Consider the following 17,201-nt stretch of genomic DNA (forward strand, 5'->3'; position numbering starts at 1 on the left):
GCATAACGCCGTGCATAGAATTCACAATAAAACATGGCGTACGGACAAAAGCGGAAATGTGCGTATTCACATAAAAATCCAGATGTATAAATCTGTGCGAATGCCAACTTCCATGTTCTTCCGCTACATAAATCCCGGTCATCATGAAAAGTAATGCACGTGCACACGCCTGCTGCCACTCCCCAACTCCTCCCAGAATTAAGCCTCTTTGAATATGCAAGTCAATAAAAAATAACCTTTAAACTCAGCATTCTGTGAAAAGGCAATGGCAAAAGCACGGGGGAAAATAGAATTTCAGCAAATACCAAGTGGAGCCAAGGAAAATCAAACAATTTGTTGGTTTAAACAGTGGTATAATCAACAAAAGGAAGTTAATCGAGTGACATAGCGTGACAGAGAAACTCAAAAGTTCAAGTTCAAAAAGTCTCACAGTGCTTGAAATAAAAAAGAAGTAGTCAGATATCAAAGTCACCGTGAAAAGGAGTCGTAGCCCACCATCTGAGAGTCATATGAAAGTTTATTAGGGTACAGAGAAAAAAAAAATAGGCACACAGTGGGAAAAAAAGCACGAAATGTCAAATTTAATTTCGAAATTTCCACTTTAATCACGTAGTTTATTTTGTCATTAAAGTAGAACATCATAAACTTCATCTTTAAATTGTTTAAATTACTAGTTTCTTAGATCCCATTGTAACTAAAGTAGCACGTTAAATGCTTTGTTTTGTATTTGATCTTCTATGTTCTCTCACTACATGCTTCTTAAATGGGCTTTCTCTTCCTCTGACTGGACACAGAATCCATTACATTCATGAAATTACAGCTCTCTGAATAATTAAAATACTGAGATGTATACATGGTATAATTTTTATGATGAAAAGAATTAAAGCATGTTATTAAACATGGGAACATGGTGGCGCAGTGATAGTGATGAGCTGGTGCCCCATCCAGAGACTGTTTCAGCTTCACGCAAGATGTTTGCTGCACCGTGCGTGATCTTCTATGAAATAATTTATTGCAGCAGTACTGTCTTTTTCAAACGTACTAACCTCCAATTCCTGTCCTTCCTTTTCTTTCTCCAAGTACCCAATCACCACACAATCAGCTCTGTAACAGATGTCAAGCCATCTGTAAGCTTAGGATGACGATTCTTCAAAACTTTTAAGGAACATTGAAATATCTTCGTAGTACATGTTTAATTATTCTATCCATCTATCCATCCAGTGTTGTGCTAGCACCAGCAAGCATACAGCGTGAGGTCGGAACAATCCCTGGCAGGGGTGCCAGATCCTTGCTAGCGCTGTGACGCCGTGTCCTCACATGTTTAATTATTTACAATATAGATTATTTAAATTATGTTAAAATTTTATCTGTATAATATAATAAACACATTTTCCTGCATTTCATCTTAAAAATAATATCGTCATCATATGTAAATACGTACAGGACTCCAGATGAGGCCTCACCAGCGTGTTATAAAGCTTCAGGAGAACCTCCTGTGACTTGTACTCCCCACTTTAAGGCGCTATATAACTTGACATTCTGTTAGCCTTCTTAATGGCTTCTGGACACTGTCTACCAGTTGATAACTAAGAGTCCACTGTGACTCCTAAATCCTTCTCATAAGGTGGACTCTCGATTTTCACACCGCCCATTGTGTATTCAAACCTAACATTTTTACTTCTTCTGTGTAATACTTTACATTTACTGACATTAAATTTCACCTGCCATAAATCTACCCAAGCCTGTATGCTGTTCAAGTCCTTCTGTAATGATATAATGCTATCCAAATTATGTATGTAGCTCGCAAACCGTTTGACCTATTGACTTGAAAGTAAGTACACATATACTAATTGATGTCTACTATCTGCCTTCAGGGTCATGATTGACCTAAAAGGTCAAAGGTCAACTCAGGAAGGTCAGGGTCAAAAATCAATTAACCTGTAGCCTGAAATTTAGTACACATATATTACGCTATCTCATCCCCTGCCTCAACAGAGCTCAGCTCTCCCAGCTCAAGCCTTGATTATCAGGGAGTGCGGTACCTAGAGCTGTAGAGGCTAAAAAATATATTGTTATTTGGAACACATGCATTTCACGTGTGTTCCATTTCTGCAAAGATCTATGCAAGTGTAGCATGACAGAAATATTGAACACATACCTAAAAGACAAACTTTTTCCATGTTTTAGTACTAACAACAAAATTTTGACATGAAGTGTATAATGTGTGAAGACTGAAGTCCAAATATCAAATAAGCTCTTTCACAAAAGGTACAAATATAACAGAACAAGTGCGCTTTTATTCTAGACTATAACCAAAGAAAAAGAAATCGGGGTAGTGTACTTCATTGTCACAACTTCTTTGGTAGTACAGCGGTAAGAACTACTGACTCCTATTCAAAAGGTTGCGGGTTCGAGTCTTCACATGTCCCAAAATAAACGTTGTAAGTTGCTCTTATTGTTAATATTATACAATAAAAACATACATTTGATTTGAGTCTGTAACAGCCGGTGTAAATCTATGGCATTTGTAAAGGTTAGCATTTTTTTTATTCAGTTTTATTATCTCAGTCGCATTCACACTCACCCTAATCTGACACTGCTGTTTTCAAATAAAGGCGCGCTATAACAGTGGTGAACTCAGATCGGAGAAAGAGAATAGAAGCCCTCCGCACAAGAAACGTCCACTCACGCATAAGAACAATGCAGCTGCTCCAGGCGTAAAGGCGAAAGATGGCACCGTTTGGATGCAGCAACAGGTCAGGCGTCATCTTGCCAGTCAGTCTGCCCCACTTGTGTCCCTATTTGAAACAACACGGCTTACAAAGCTCGCCAACGTATCATGCAAAGTTCTGTTTGTGATTATGTTTCGCGATGGTCTTTATATGAAAACATTTCTGTGTTACTTATATAAAAGTCAGATCAAGTGTTATTTACCTTGATTTATTTACTTATCTTCCTACGGCGTAAAGTCACAAGTAGACTGCAGAGCTTCCTGTGTTTGATTGACACGGGTACGCTGACACATTACAAGTGTACTGAAGTGACTTCAGCTGCAGGTGGAAGCTCCTGTCACACCCTACGCAACTGTTGTTATGGTTCTGCCTTTGTTCAGAAATTTCTCCATAAGCTTTATGACCTTAGTCTCAGAAAGTCTTTCTCCCATGGGGCGACTGGGATCTTTTCCTGAATAAGATCAAACACAGTTGCGTAGGGTGTGACAGGAGCTTCCACCTGCAGCTAAAGTCACTTGAAAACCACACACATCTTCTCATCTGTTACTAATCTATACTAATAAAAGGCAAAGCCCTCACTGACTGACTGACTGACTGACTGACTGACTGACTGACTGACTCACTCACTCACTCACTCACTCACTCACTCACTCACTCACTCACTCACTCACTCACTCACTCACTCACTCACTCATCACTAATTCTGCAACTTCTCGTTTAGGTGGAAGGCTGAAATTTGGCAGGCTCATTCCTTACAGCTTACTTACAAAAGTTAGGCAGGTTTCATTTTGAAATTCTATGCGTAACGGTCATAACTGGAACCTACTTTCGTATACTGTATACGGCCATAGCGGGTAGCTCGGTCGCCGTGTGAGGCGGTTGCGTCTTGCATCATCACGCCTCCCACATGATTGCGTGCCTGCCCATATAAGGTAAATATTCGCGGGTGAAGGACTGTGCTTAGCATATTCATAAGCAAATCCACAAGTTCATAGGGACGCTGTGGCTAAATACACGGAGGCAAATCCACAAGTTAATAGAGCTTCTGTTTCTAAATACAATCCCAATAATGAAAAGCGGCTCATACGAAAACAACAGGTTTGGCTCAAAAAAGCCAATTGTGGATTTGCGTACGACCCAAACATACATTATGAGTCTGACTAAACAGTACACATTGGATCCATGGATGTTCACTGTGACTATTGTCAAGCTCAGAAGTGGAAATGCGAGTCTCCTGGTTTGTGCTGTAACGGTGGTAAAGTCTCTGTCACTCTTTTACGTAAGCTTCCTGACCTAATTACGTTCACTTAAAAGATGCTATTGACAAAAACGATACTGATTTAATAGAATTTGGTCAAGCTATGATATTACCATCTTCCTTCACTGGAGGACCTCGCTATATGCACAAGCGTACACAAGACGCAATGACATACGTACGTCATTATGGCCGCCCTGACTTATTCATCACATTTACTTGCAATCCTAAATGGCTTGACATCACTGAAATTCTCCTTCCACGTCAAAAACCTCATGATCGCTATGACCTTATCAGTCGTGTATTTCATCTCCAGATTCGCAAAATGATAGACTTGCTCACGAAGAGTAACATTTTCGGCTGTACAAATTGCTACATGTACACCATAGAGTGGCAAAAGCGAGGTATTCCCCATGCACACATTCTATTGTGGCTAAAGTATAGGATTAAACCAGCTCTCATCGATCAAGTCATCCGTGCGGAAATTCCTGATCCACAGACTGACCCTGCTCTACACAAAATAGTAAAATCCACCATGATATTCGTTTGTTCAAAACCTTAAATCTCCGAAAGTTCTTCACCGATTGCTTTGAAATTTTGACACAACGTTGCATTCGAATACACGCGTGTTTTTATATACATATTATATAGATGTCACACCTGTGACAGGTAAAAACATGCTTTTTTTTAAAAACACAGCGCCATCTGTTGGACGTAAAGGCAACACATGCCATACTAAATATTTTACGATTCTATTTCAATGTTTCGATCAAATACATTTGTAAGTACATGAATAAAGGCAGCGACATGGCAGTTTTTGGCGTGCAACCAGAAAGAAGTGATAGGAATGTGGTCATACATATCGATGAAATCGCACAGTATTAGGCTGGAAGATACATAAGCAGCAATGAAGCTGTATGGCGAATTCTTTCATTTCCCATACATGAACGAAGTCCAGATGTTGTTCACTTAGCAGTACATCTAGAAAATGGACAACGCGTTTATTTCACAGCTGCAAATGTGCAACAAATAGCTCTGAATCCACCGGCTACAATGTTGACTGCTTTCTTTACGTTATGTCAAAATGACACGTTTGCGAAAACACTGCTGTATTCGAAAGTGCCTACGTATTACACATGGAATGAGAGCAGAAAATCATTTGAACAACACAAACGAGGAGAGCGAGTCAACGGACAACCTGGCATATTCAAAGAAACTACGATAGGCAGACTGTACACCGTCCATCCCAATCAAGATGAATGCTTCTTTGTTCACATGCTGTTGGTAAATGTGCCCGGTCCAACGTCTTTCTAGCAAATGAGAATTGTCAACGGCATTACACATGCCATTTTCCGAAGTACATGTCAAGCTCTGAATTTATTGGAGAACGACCGATACTGGGATGTATACATTAATGACACGTGCAACACGTCACATCCAAATCAAATTCGTGCATTGTTTGCAATCATATTGACCGCCTGCTCTCCTTCATCTCCAACACAGTTATGGGAGAAATATAAATCGCACATGGCTGAAGATATTTTAATCCTCGCATCCCCATTATACCCTCTGATCTCCCATTTCAATTCAAATGCCTCCAATTTCCAGTAAGGCTCTGCTTCGCAATGACAATTAATAAGTCTCAGGGACAGACCCTACAAAAGGTTGGCATTGATTTGAGGCAAGATTGCTTTTCACATGGCCAACTATACGTTGCATGCTCAAGACTAAGCTCAGCGCACAGCTTGGTCATATTACAACCGGAGGGCCGAACTGACAACGTGGTATACAAAGAGATCCTTAACAAATAATTATTGGTACATTTTCCCTCAGTTTATTATTTAAAATTTTAAAGCAGTACTTCACCGCTGCGAAGCCGGGTATTTTGCTAGTAACATATAATTGCTGTTGGTGTCTCTCATTTTGTCAGCAGGCTGTTCATAGAGGATGACTGAAAGTTTAAAGGCAGTTAGAGAACATCAGCGCTGTGGTCCAGCTGAGACACTGGGAGTTGCTGTGTCAGGCATAACAGTGTTCAGCCGGTCTGCTGTCAGTCCTTAAACATGGGCAAATCACTACCCCCTGGTCAAGGCAGTACACCAATCTTAAAACAGCCATAAAGTGGTTTTCACTACAGAAATAAGAACAAACAGGCTTCTAAATGTGGGCTGCTTTTAAAAACAAGAGGGCATATATAAGAGTCAAAACACTAAGACTGATAACTAACTCAAGATGTGGAAAGCTATTGGTCATCACCAAAAAATCTGAATCTGAAACACCAAACCAACATTTGTTCACAGTTCAAATCCATAATCTCAAAGAGAGGACGAATGGAGTCTTCATGATATGAATTGTGGTGCCTCCTGAGGGACTCTGACAACCATCTAGTATCTCCTGGTGACCCATTAAGAATCTCAAATGTGGAGTGCACTTTCAGTTGTTTCATTTGGTTTTATTTTCTTTCTGGTTCTTGTGAGACAGAAATGAAGAGGTCAGTTTCTGGTTGACGCTTATCTGCACAGACTTTTTGAGCGTGCTGTTTAGCCAGAGCACATATTTCATTTGTTAGTATTGTCCTGGTACAGATAACCAAGTTCTAATTCTGACCTTGACTTTAAGGGGTGTTTGTGTGTAAATGATGAGTACAGCTTTATACCATAAGTGGTGAATTTGCTAAGATATCAATAAATGGCTCAGCGGTTGATGATTGAACACTCAATGTATTTTATTGTTTCAGTTACACTTTCACAAGAAAGCAGCATTAATACTACCACATGTCTACGAATGAAAGATGACTGAAGTGGTTACACTTAGTGAAAATGATAAAAATAAGTGTGTAAGCCAGAGTGTGGTGGAGACACCATAAAGAGAATGAAGATCCCAGATTCTCGTCTTAAGAGGCTTAACGAAATGCAACATACAACCATAATAAGCAACACCTCAATCTTGTTTGGCCTTCAGCTCCTATTGCTAAATTCATTTTGGCCCAATAGACCAGAAACATTGGGCATCCCTCCTTTAAATGACTAACCAGTTATTTACGATTTTTGCTTTATGCACTTTGTTGGTCACCAATTCCTCTCTTAAGTAGCGACTCCTGTAATTAAACACACTGTGTGCTTTTCTTAATAACAATTTATTTCTTATATCCTTTCACAACAAACTGTTATGTTGCCTCTTCCTCTGCACCCCTCATTGTTCTCTATCTTGTGTCTTGATAGTTTTGGGTGATCAGCCCTCCATTTCCATCGGCTCTACAGAAAACCAGCAGACCACACTGGTGTGCAAGGCTGACAAGTGGGGCACCACACCAGACGTGACCTGGAGGGACATGAATGGAGTGGACTTGACATCGGAGTCCAATGTCACTGAAGAGCGGGACAATGAGGGATTTCTCAGAGTCAGCAGCTTCATCCCCATCAAGCAGGATTTCAACGTGTTCTCCTGTCTCATGAGAAGTAAAGTGCCAAAGCCTGACTGGCATGCAGGCCTTATGGTCTACGGTGAGTACTCTGAGTTATGGCCTCCTCGTCTTACTAACATCTGAACTGCTGTGACTTTCAAAAGTTTGGTTTTACATCTTAATTTCACCACTAAGGTTGAATGGCAACTCCAAAATGACCCCCAATATGACTGATGATGTGGTGTTTGTATGAGTGAGTGGGCCTTGTGAGGAAATGGTGCCCATCCAGGACTATTTCCTGACTTGCGTCCAGTGCTTCTGAGGTTGGCTTCAGGCCTGATGAGGATGGATAGGATTAGAAATGAGGACATTAGAGGGTCAGCTCAAGTTGGACGGTTGGGAGACAAAGTCAGAGAGGTAAGATTGTGTTGATTTGGACATGTGCAGAGGAGAGATGCTGAGTATATTGGGAGAAGGATGCTAAGGATAGAGCTGCCAGGGAAGAGGAAAAGAGGAAGGCCTAAGAGAAGGTTTACGGATGTGGTGAGAGAGGACATGCAGGTGATGGGTGTGACAGAGCAAGATGACGAGGACAGAAAGATATGGAAGAAGATGATCCGCTGTGGCAACCGCTAACGGGAGCATCAGAAAGAAGAAGAAGAGAATGAATGACTGACAGACGTTCATGAATAAAATTATTTTTGAACAGCTTACATTTTGAATAGTTTGCATTGATGCACAAAAACAGAATTAAAATGAAATCAAATTTTATTTGACACGTACAAATTATACACACAAAACAAGATGGAGTGAAAGGCCTAGTTGCTCAACACCAATTACTGTGCCTTAAAGAAGAAAAACAATGGCCAATGACAGTAAGAGGCCACTTTTTAAAAATGTTAATAAAATCATTAAGAAATGTCAGCAGTACTAATTATAAAATAAATAATAATTTACATAAAGGAGCGAACAATAAGGCAGCTGGACCCCTAGATGCTTTTCCTCATTCATGATGTTGGTGGACGGTAGTCAGAAGCTCCTCCTCAGTCTCTCTGCTCTTCATACAGTCATAGCATATACCTGACCACGGCACAAAGTAAAGGCCACTGTTGGGATGGCTGATGTCACTGATAATTTTCATTGCCTTGGTCAAATGTTGCTTGGTGTAGATATCCTTGAAGAGATGGAGTGCACAACCTGTGAGGTATTCAGCTGACCACACCAATCTCTGTAGAGCCTTGTGGTCCTGCTGCGTGCTGTTCCCGAACCAGGCAATGACACTTCCTGTCAAAATACTTTCAATGGTGGATGTGTAGAAATTCTTTGGTCTCTGGAAGAACAGCCTGCAACCCCTGTGGTGTCTGAGGTGCTACAGATGCTGTTGTGTCCACTTCACCAAGGTTTCCATTTGTGATGTTGACACTGAGGTATCTATAGCTATCCACCCACTCCACTCGAGTGCTGTTTTTACTGAGGCAGTGGCCGTGCCTCTGTGGTTTCCCCCTAAGTTCACAGTCAGATCCTTTGTCCTGCTGACATTCCAGAGTAGACTGTTGTTGTGACACCAGTGTGACAGACACTCCACTTCATCATTGTTAGAGATCAAACCTACCACAGTTGTGTCAACAGAAACTTGACAATGTTGTTAGTGTCATGTGCAGCGGTGCAGTCATATTTGTAAATGAAAGTACAGAAGTGGACTCAGCACACAGCTTTGTGGAGCCCTTCTGATGAGAGTGAGGGATGATGAGGTGTGACCACTCACTTGCACCACCTGGGGTCTGTCAGTCAGAAAGGTAGAGATCCTATCACACAATGAAATGCTCAGACACAGGACCTTGAGCTTGGTGATGAGTTTAGAGGGGTTCATTTTGTTAAATGCAGAACTATCATCTCCAAATAGAATTCACACATAACTTCACCTCTTGTTGTTGAGGTGGACCAGTACTGTGTGTAGGATCACGGTGATGGAATCACCCATGTGTCTGTTGGAGTGATATACAAACTGTAATGGATCCAGTTCTTTTGGCAGAGAAGAGCAGATGTAGTTATACAGTTATGAGTATTTGTAACAAATCAGTAGTCATTCAGACAGGTTGGACTCACTTTCTTAGGCACAGAGACAATGGTGGATCTTTTAAAGCACATTGGTGTGAAATACTGTGTTAAGGAGAGATTGAATATTACCACAAATACTGGTGCAAGCTGATCAGCACAGATCTTAAACACGTGTCCTGGTATGCTATCGGCACCTGATGCCTTAGTTAATTAGTCCTGAGCATTCATAAGACAATAGCTTAAACAACATTAAAAATTATAACATCCTGTGTACAGAGCAAACCTCTGAAAAAAGTGAAAATGTCTGCCATAGTGTGTGCTCAGTTATGATGTCTACTGAACACACAGCATAACAGGCCATAGATTAGGAAATAAATCTGGTAGATGAAAGAAAACTGAAGAAATAGATGGAGGTCCACCTGACAGTGAGCTTTAGTTAGATGGTGTGTCAGAGACATTAACTGGTATAAGTGGTGGTCCACTGGTGATTTTAAGAGCACCTTGTCATGCTATGGCCTAAAACAAATGTATAGTGGCTCTGAGCTATTTAAATGTTCTGTCTGGAGATCAAGTCAGCTATCTGGAAGATGTGGAAGAGCAGGAAATAATGAGGCTTGGCGGAAAACTGCTGTTAGAACTCGACTTTAAAACGAGATGGAATTGGATGGTTCCAGTCAGGGACAGGTGAGCTGAGAATATGAAGAAATTCTGGGGATTTAAGAAAGAAAAGACCAGAGGAAGAAGACACCATTACCACTACTACCTTCATCTCAATGATGTCAATGGTTTAAGGTGTCCCAGGCCACTCCGTGGTGCTGGTTTATTATCTCTGCCTGTTTCTTCCAGTCAATGCACTATAACTTTCCGTAATGTGAAAGATGGTGATGCAAATCATTTCCCATCTGTCATATCTACTGTCCTGTTTGTCCATTGTGATGTACTCTCACACAAATATTTGGACCTCTATGACCATTGTGAAGTAGACAGTCTCAACCAGGATGCCCCAGGATGTCCTGCATTGTGTCCTTGTGTCCTTCATCTCCCTGGTTCACTAATCTAGGGCTCTTCAAACATGTCTCAAGATTACACGCTTGTTGTAAATTATTGTATCTATGTCATTTTCAGAAATAAATAAACCTCCAGGATTTGCGTGAGAGTCTAACCTTTTGAAGGAAGTCCGACTGGAATCTTCACCTCATTACTGGTCCACCTCTATGGCAGCCACTCATGGTGCCGTTGTGCTGAGAGTGATTGGGGTGCTCAGGGTGCCTCTCCAGATGTGTATATCTCTGTAGCTGCCTGACATGAGGTTCTAGCATTAGGAGATGGAGTTCTAAATGTTTTCTGTTAGGAAGCCTAGGATTTGCTCTCTCTGACTCTCCCATGTAGTGTTGTAGATGTGGAGAAGATGCAAAACAGGTTGTGGCAGGCTTCTGATTCTGGCTTTTCCTGTTTGTTTTTTAGCCACTTAATCTTCTTAGTGTTATGTTTACCCCTGGGAAAAATGAGACAAAAGTGTTGAATTTTTTCAACAACAAAAAGTGTCTGAACATTTCATTGTGAACTTCCTGACAGGTAGACCCCAGGTGGTTCGAGTGGGTGGCTACACCTCATCAGCCCTCCTCTAGTTAGGGCGACATCCCAACTGTCAGGCCCATGTGTGAATTAACCTGTTTATCTGTTACTCTTCTTCTCTGCTGTCTTTTCTTATTTCTTCTACCACTGTCACCTCAGCCATCAATCATGTTGTTAAAAATGACATTAAAGGATACGTTTGCTATTTTTCAAGTCAAAGTTATTTTTCACAATCATGAGATACATTCATTTGTCATAGTAAATTGTATTCTTAAGTGAAGCAGTATTTAAAAGTTAAATAAAATACCGGGTCTGTTCTTGTGGTTTAAAACAGTGTCCATGGGGCCTCCATTCAATCATGAAAACTAAAGTCTTCAAATTTACCAAAAACATCCACTTCTGAAATGGAAATTATGTGATGTCTTTGGCACAACAATATTTGTGCCAGTATTGCTCAGACCACTTTGTCCAGGACCGTGGATGTTCTGAGAAACAGCCTTGATGTGATTTCATTTTTGTTCTCTGGTTAACACATTGACTGCTGGACCATTTATTATCAGGACACTGTCCAGTAGGTCTACATATATCTGATATATCTGATCTTCTGTTTATTCCTGATATTTGACCTTTGTTGTATTTCTTGATCCCTTCCTTCATTCTCCTAGAGGTCTGATATATTTTTTATACTCTCTGGTGGAACAATTAACAGTGAATTGTTGTCTACTAGCCAAGTGAATATTGCAGAGATGAGCAGCTCTTATCTAGGGTGGCACTTCAAATTCAAGAATCTAGCATTTTGGGTTTGAATCATCTCCCTGGTCATTCTTCATGTGGAGTTTGCATGCTGTCCTTGACCTTGTCTGTGGTTTTCTTCCACATTCTCGTACGTGTTCAATGGATTGACGATTCCAAATCTGTGTGTGTGTGAGTGGGTGTGCAAAAAGTAATTGTAAAATGACAAATTATTTATGTAAATCCAGAGAATAATCTTAATCTGAGCCAAAATTCAATAAGATCAAAGCCAAGCAGAGACAGTATCCATCAAACATACGTTAGGTAGAAGCCATAAGCACATGAGGCTCACACATACAGAAAACCAAACATAAAACACTAAATATGCTGCTTTACAATAAATAAATAAATAAATAATGAAAGTTTACAAATTTAAAAATTACTCTTTATGTTAGCCTACCACTGCACGTGACTATCAGGGCTACTAAAGGGCTATTATACAAAACCCCATTGATGCACTGCCTGTTAAAATACAGTCAGTAAAGAATTCTGGGTTTGATTTTGACTTTCTTGAATAAAGTAACACATCTAGTGCAACGTCTTCTGGGAGCCAAACTGAGGACTCTGGCCAGGAGAGAGTTTTCATTCCCACTGCCTCTACAATTACCCAACGATTAGCATGGAAGCACAAATCATTGACATGGACAACATGGTGGCAGTGTCTGGTAGATTCAGGGATGCTCCTATCAGACTGACTCTAATTGAGGAATTACAAAGAACTAGGAAAGAAGATCACCAAGATGAACAGCCAGCGTCTCATCCTTTTTTGTTTCCTTGTATTCCATTTCAAAAATGTGGTCACTGATTGCAATTTTCTGAATATTGTTTTACATATCATTGTTGAGTTACAGTAATGGTATGTTCAGTTGTTCTGTCCCTTATCTTCTTGACATTGAGCTTAAATGGACAAGACCACGTGACACTACAGCTGGGAGACCACACAAGGCCTTTAAACATCTGCAACTGCTGTGTTTGTCTCTCTCTCTCATTTGGTAGATTTTTAAGTATTTTTTCTGATCATTCTGGTGTTTGAACTTTAGTGTGCTAAAAAATCAGGGTCTTGGAATGTGGACTTGCTTTGTTGTTTGGATTTGACTTTTGCACTTAATGTTTTCAATTCAATATCACTTTTGTCCTTGATTGATTTTTTATATGTAACTAGTCATTTAGCCCATTACAATAACGGGCGCTAGAACAGTAGTGCATAAACATTAGTAGGAACAGTCTATATTAAATGGCAAGGGACTTTGACCTCATTCTTTTTGTTGGTCGTATTTTTCTTTCTTTCAGCCTTTCTTTTGTTGATGTTTACTTGCTGAGCTGACCGATCTTCATGGGCTGCTGCCGTGTATTATGTGTCTTTAATTTTCAGTGACAGTAATACTGTCTTGTACGTCCGCTGGCTTGTACGTCCGTAATATTCCTTTAATTTTCTCTGGCAGTAATACAGGCGTGCGCGTCGGTAATATGCATTTAATCTCCTCTGACAGTGATACTGGCTTGTATGTGGCTGTAATATGAGTTACTGTATTGTGTACCTTTGATATCCTCTCGCAGTAGTACTGGTTTGTATTTCCGTAAAACGGCTGTAACTTTCTCTGACAGTAATATCGCGCATCGCACCATGCCCCGCGCATGCACACTTCACCAGAAGACACACACACACGGACACCTGGATGCACACAGAGATTTTATTAAAGAGGATTTTTGTAATAAATTATTAAATATCAACAGTAATATTGTTTTGGCTATTGTGGGCCAGAAATTTTATGGATTTTGTTCTATTTTTGAAGCATTTGTGTTTTTTATGGATTTAAAGCCTTTACCCCTGTTTGTTAGGAGTGTGCAGGCTGTGACACCTGCTTCTTGAGTTTTAGACTGATGACTGGTTATGATTGCTAGGCCTCATTTGAAAACTCAGTCTATATTTTAGAAGCAAAGATTCATTTTGACTTTTCAGAGTGGATAAGAATCACAACAATCAGTCATCAACTCAATCCTATGTTGGATAAGATGTAAGAGACCAAAACCTGATACATGGAAGGTCTCTGGATGGACAGGATGAACCTGAGGGAAAAAAGAAGCCTAGCAACAAGATGAGCATAGAAATGAAGGTGTGTTCTGGCAGCAGATGAGTAAATGCTTGATGGGTTACAATGCAATGTCAGGCAGAGTTGTAGCATGCAGTAGATTCTTGAAGCCTAAATACCCATTACACTCACCTGGGTGTGTACCAACATCAGCAGCATCAAACAATCAAGTGGAAGATTTCTACAATAGCACTGAAGATGTTCTGGACTCCATACCTTCATGAGATGTGGTTATAATTGCTGGTGATTTCCAAGTTAAAGTGGGAGAAGGCCGCATTGACAAAGGGTATGGAGATTACAGCCATGGACTGGCACTGGGTGTGGTCAACATTGAACATCTTATTAAAGAAAGAAACATCCTCTAACAGGACAATTCAGTAATCAGACAGGAGAAAAGCCGTTAATTGTATCTTTTAATTACTCCTCAGCAAAATACCTTAGAGGGAGCGTTCATCAAAATCAGTCCATTATAGCCTGGTCAGAGAAAACAAAGAATGGAGGTTCATGTTATAAACTACTGAATTTACATACAGTGTCAATCAATGTATACATTTACTCTAGTTGGTTCATTGGTTTACACCCAAATGATTTATATAAAATAAAAGTCTGTTATATTATATTCTGGTTCATCTAATACCTTTGAGTTGAGCCACCACCCTTGAAATGTCTGTGCATATAACGACTGTCCATTCTCATTTATAGGACATCTGCTGACTTCTTAGTCATCTCTTAGCCATCCTTCAATACATTTTGTATGTTACATCAAACTTTCATCTGTTATATTCTTTATTTACTTGACCATCTCAGTATTTTTCCTAAACCCATTCTTATATTTCAGTGTACATTTTGTTGTTCACTTGACCTTTATTTGGTTTCCCACATTTATTAAGCCTTTATACTATTTCTTTAAGACGAATGCTATGTTACCCTAAAATTATTCTTCCATATGGAAGACATGGTGAGGGGCTGGATGAAGTAGATAGATAGATAGATAGATAGATAGATAGATAGATAGATAGATAGATAGATAGATAGATAGATAGATAGATAGATAGATAGATAGATAGATACTTTATTAATCCCAAGGGGAAATTCCCATACTCCAGCAGCAGCATACTGCATACAAAAAACAATATTAAATTAAAGAGTGATAACAATGCAGGTATACAGACAGACAATAACTTTGAATAATGTTAACGTTTACCCCCCCGGGTGGAATTGAAGAGTCGCATAGTGTGGTGGAGGAACGATCTCCTCAGTCTGTCAGTGGAGCAGGATGGTGACAGCAGTCTGTCGCTGAAGCTGCTCCTCTGTCTGGAGTTGATCCTGTTCAGTGGATGCAGTGGATTCTCCATGATTGACAGGAGTCTGCTCAGCGCCCGTCGCTCTGCCACAGATGTCAAGCTGTCCAGCTCCGTGCCTACAATAGAGCCTGCCTTCATCACCAGTTTGTCCAGGCGTGAGGCGTCCATCTTCTTTATGCTGCCTCCCCAGCACACCACTGCGTAGAAGAGGGCGCTCGCCACAACCGTCTGATAGAACATCTGCAGCATCTTATTGCAGATGTTGAAGGACGCCAGCCTTCTAAGGAAGTATAGTCGGCTCTGTCCTCTCTTGCACAGAGCATCAGTATTGGCAGTCCAGTCCAGTTTATCATCCAACTGCACTCCCAGGTATTTATAGGTCTGTACCATCTGCACACAGTCACCTCTGATGATCACGGGGTCCATGAGGGGCCTGGTCCTCCTAAAATCCACCACCAGCTCCTTGGTTTTGTTGGTGTTCAGGTGTAGGTGGTTTGAGTCACACCATTTAACAAAGTCCTTGATTAGGTTCCTATACTCCTCCTCCTGCCCACTCCTGATGCACCCCACGATAGCAGTGTCATCAGCGAACATTTGCACATGGCAGGACTCTGAGTTGTATTGGAAGTCTGATGTATATAGGCTGAACAGGACTGGAGAAAGTACAGTCCCCTGTGGCGCTCCTGTGTTGCTGACCACAATGTCAGACCTGCAGTTCCCGAGACGCACATACTGAGGTCTGTCTGTAAGATACTCCACAATCCATGCCACTAGGTATGAATCTACTCCCATCTCTGTCAGCTTGTCCCTAAGGAACAGAGGTTGGATTGTGTTGAAAGCGCTAGAGAAGTTCAGAAACATAATTCTTACAGCACCACTGCCTCTGTCCAAGTGGTAGAGGGATCGGTGTAGCATATAGATGATCGCATCTTCCTCTCCCACCTTCTCCTGGTATGCGAACTACAGAGGGTCGAGGGCGTGGTGGACCTGTGGCCTCAGGTGGTGAAGCAGCAGCCTCTCCATGGTCTTCATCACATGTGACGTCAGAGCGACAGGCCAGAAGTCATTCAGCTCACCAGGACGTGATACCTTTGGGACTGGGGTGATGCAGGATGTTTTCCAAAGCCTCGGGACTCTCCCCTGTTCCAGGCTCAGGTTGAAGATGCGCTGAAGAGGACCCCCCAGCTCCGATGCACAGACCTTCAGCAGTCGTGGCGATACTCCATCTGGACCCGCTGTTTTGCTGGCAAGAAGTCTCCTCAGCTCTCTGCTTACCTGCGCTGCTGTAATTGTGGGTGGGGATGTCTCTCCTATGCTGGTATCAGCAGGGTTAGGGTGGTCAAACCTGTTAAAGAAGTTGTTCATCTGGTTTGCTCTCTCCATGCCTCCCTCGATGGTGGCACCCCACTTCGAGCTGCAGCCAGTGATGATCTTCATCCCATCCCACACTTCCTTCATGCTGTTATTCTGCAACTTCTGCTCCAGCTTTCTCCTGTAATTCTCTTTTGCCGCCCTGAGCTGGACTCTGAGTTCCTTCTGCACGCGCTTGAGCTCATGCTGATCACCGTCTTTAAAAGCCCTTTTCTTCTGGTTCAAAAGGCCCTTGATGTCACTTGTAATCCATGGCTTGTTGTTAGCATAGCAGCGTACTGGTCTTACTGGAACTACAATGTCCATACAGAAGTTGATGTAGTCAGTAGTGCAGTCAACAACCTCCTCAATGTTCTCACTATGTGACCCCTGCAGGATATCCCAGTCTGTAGTTCCAGTCTCTCAGAGCCTGCTCTGCCTCAGGGGACCACTTTCTGAATGAGCGTGTGGTTGTAGGTAGGACCCTCACTCTTAGTTTGTAGTGAGGCTGAAGCAGAACCAGGTTATGATCTGCTTTCCCAAGCGCAGGCAGCGGGGTGGCGCTGTATGTGTCTTTGTTTGCATACAGTAAGTCGATAGTCCTATTTCCCCAGGTGTTACAATCCACATACTGGGAAAAGG

At 41.4% G+C, this 17,201-nt stretch overlaps 2 protein-coding genes across 5 annotated transcripts in view; both read left to right on the top strand.

Moving 5' to 3' along the window:
• LOC114643553 (protein NLRC5-like) overlaps positions 1-17,201 on the top strand; it is a 5,922,889-nt gene that overhangs the window by 4,785,297 nt on the left and 1,120,391 nt on the right. The gene's annotated exons all lie outside the window — the stretch shown is intronic.
• LOC114643557 (NACHT, LRR and PYD domains-containing protein 3-like) overlaps positions 1-17,201 on the top strand; it is a 1,908,976-nt gene that overhangs the window by 653,476 nt on the left and 1,238,299 nt on the right. Inside the window, exon 4 of one of the 4 annotated variants that reach the window (XM_051925779.1) lies at positions 7,209-7,490. The exons of the other annotated variants lie outside the window; for them this stretch is intronic. Within the exon in view, the coding sequence (XP_051781739.1) occupies positions 7,209-7,490 (282 nt within the window). The remainder of the gene's footprint in view (positions 1-7,208; positions 7,491-17,201) is intronic. 4 annotated transcript variants of the gene reach the window in all.

Source organism: Erpetoichthys calabaricus, chromosome 4 (genome assembly GCF_900747795.2).
Source record: "Erpetoichthys calabaricus chromosome 4, fErpCal1.3, whole genome shotgun sequence".
NCBI classification, from domain to species: Eukaryota; Metazoa; Chordata; class Cladistia; order Polypteriformes; family Polypteridae; genus Erpetoichthys; species Erpetoichthys calabaricus.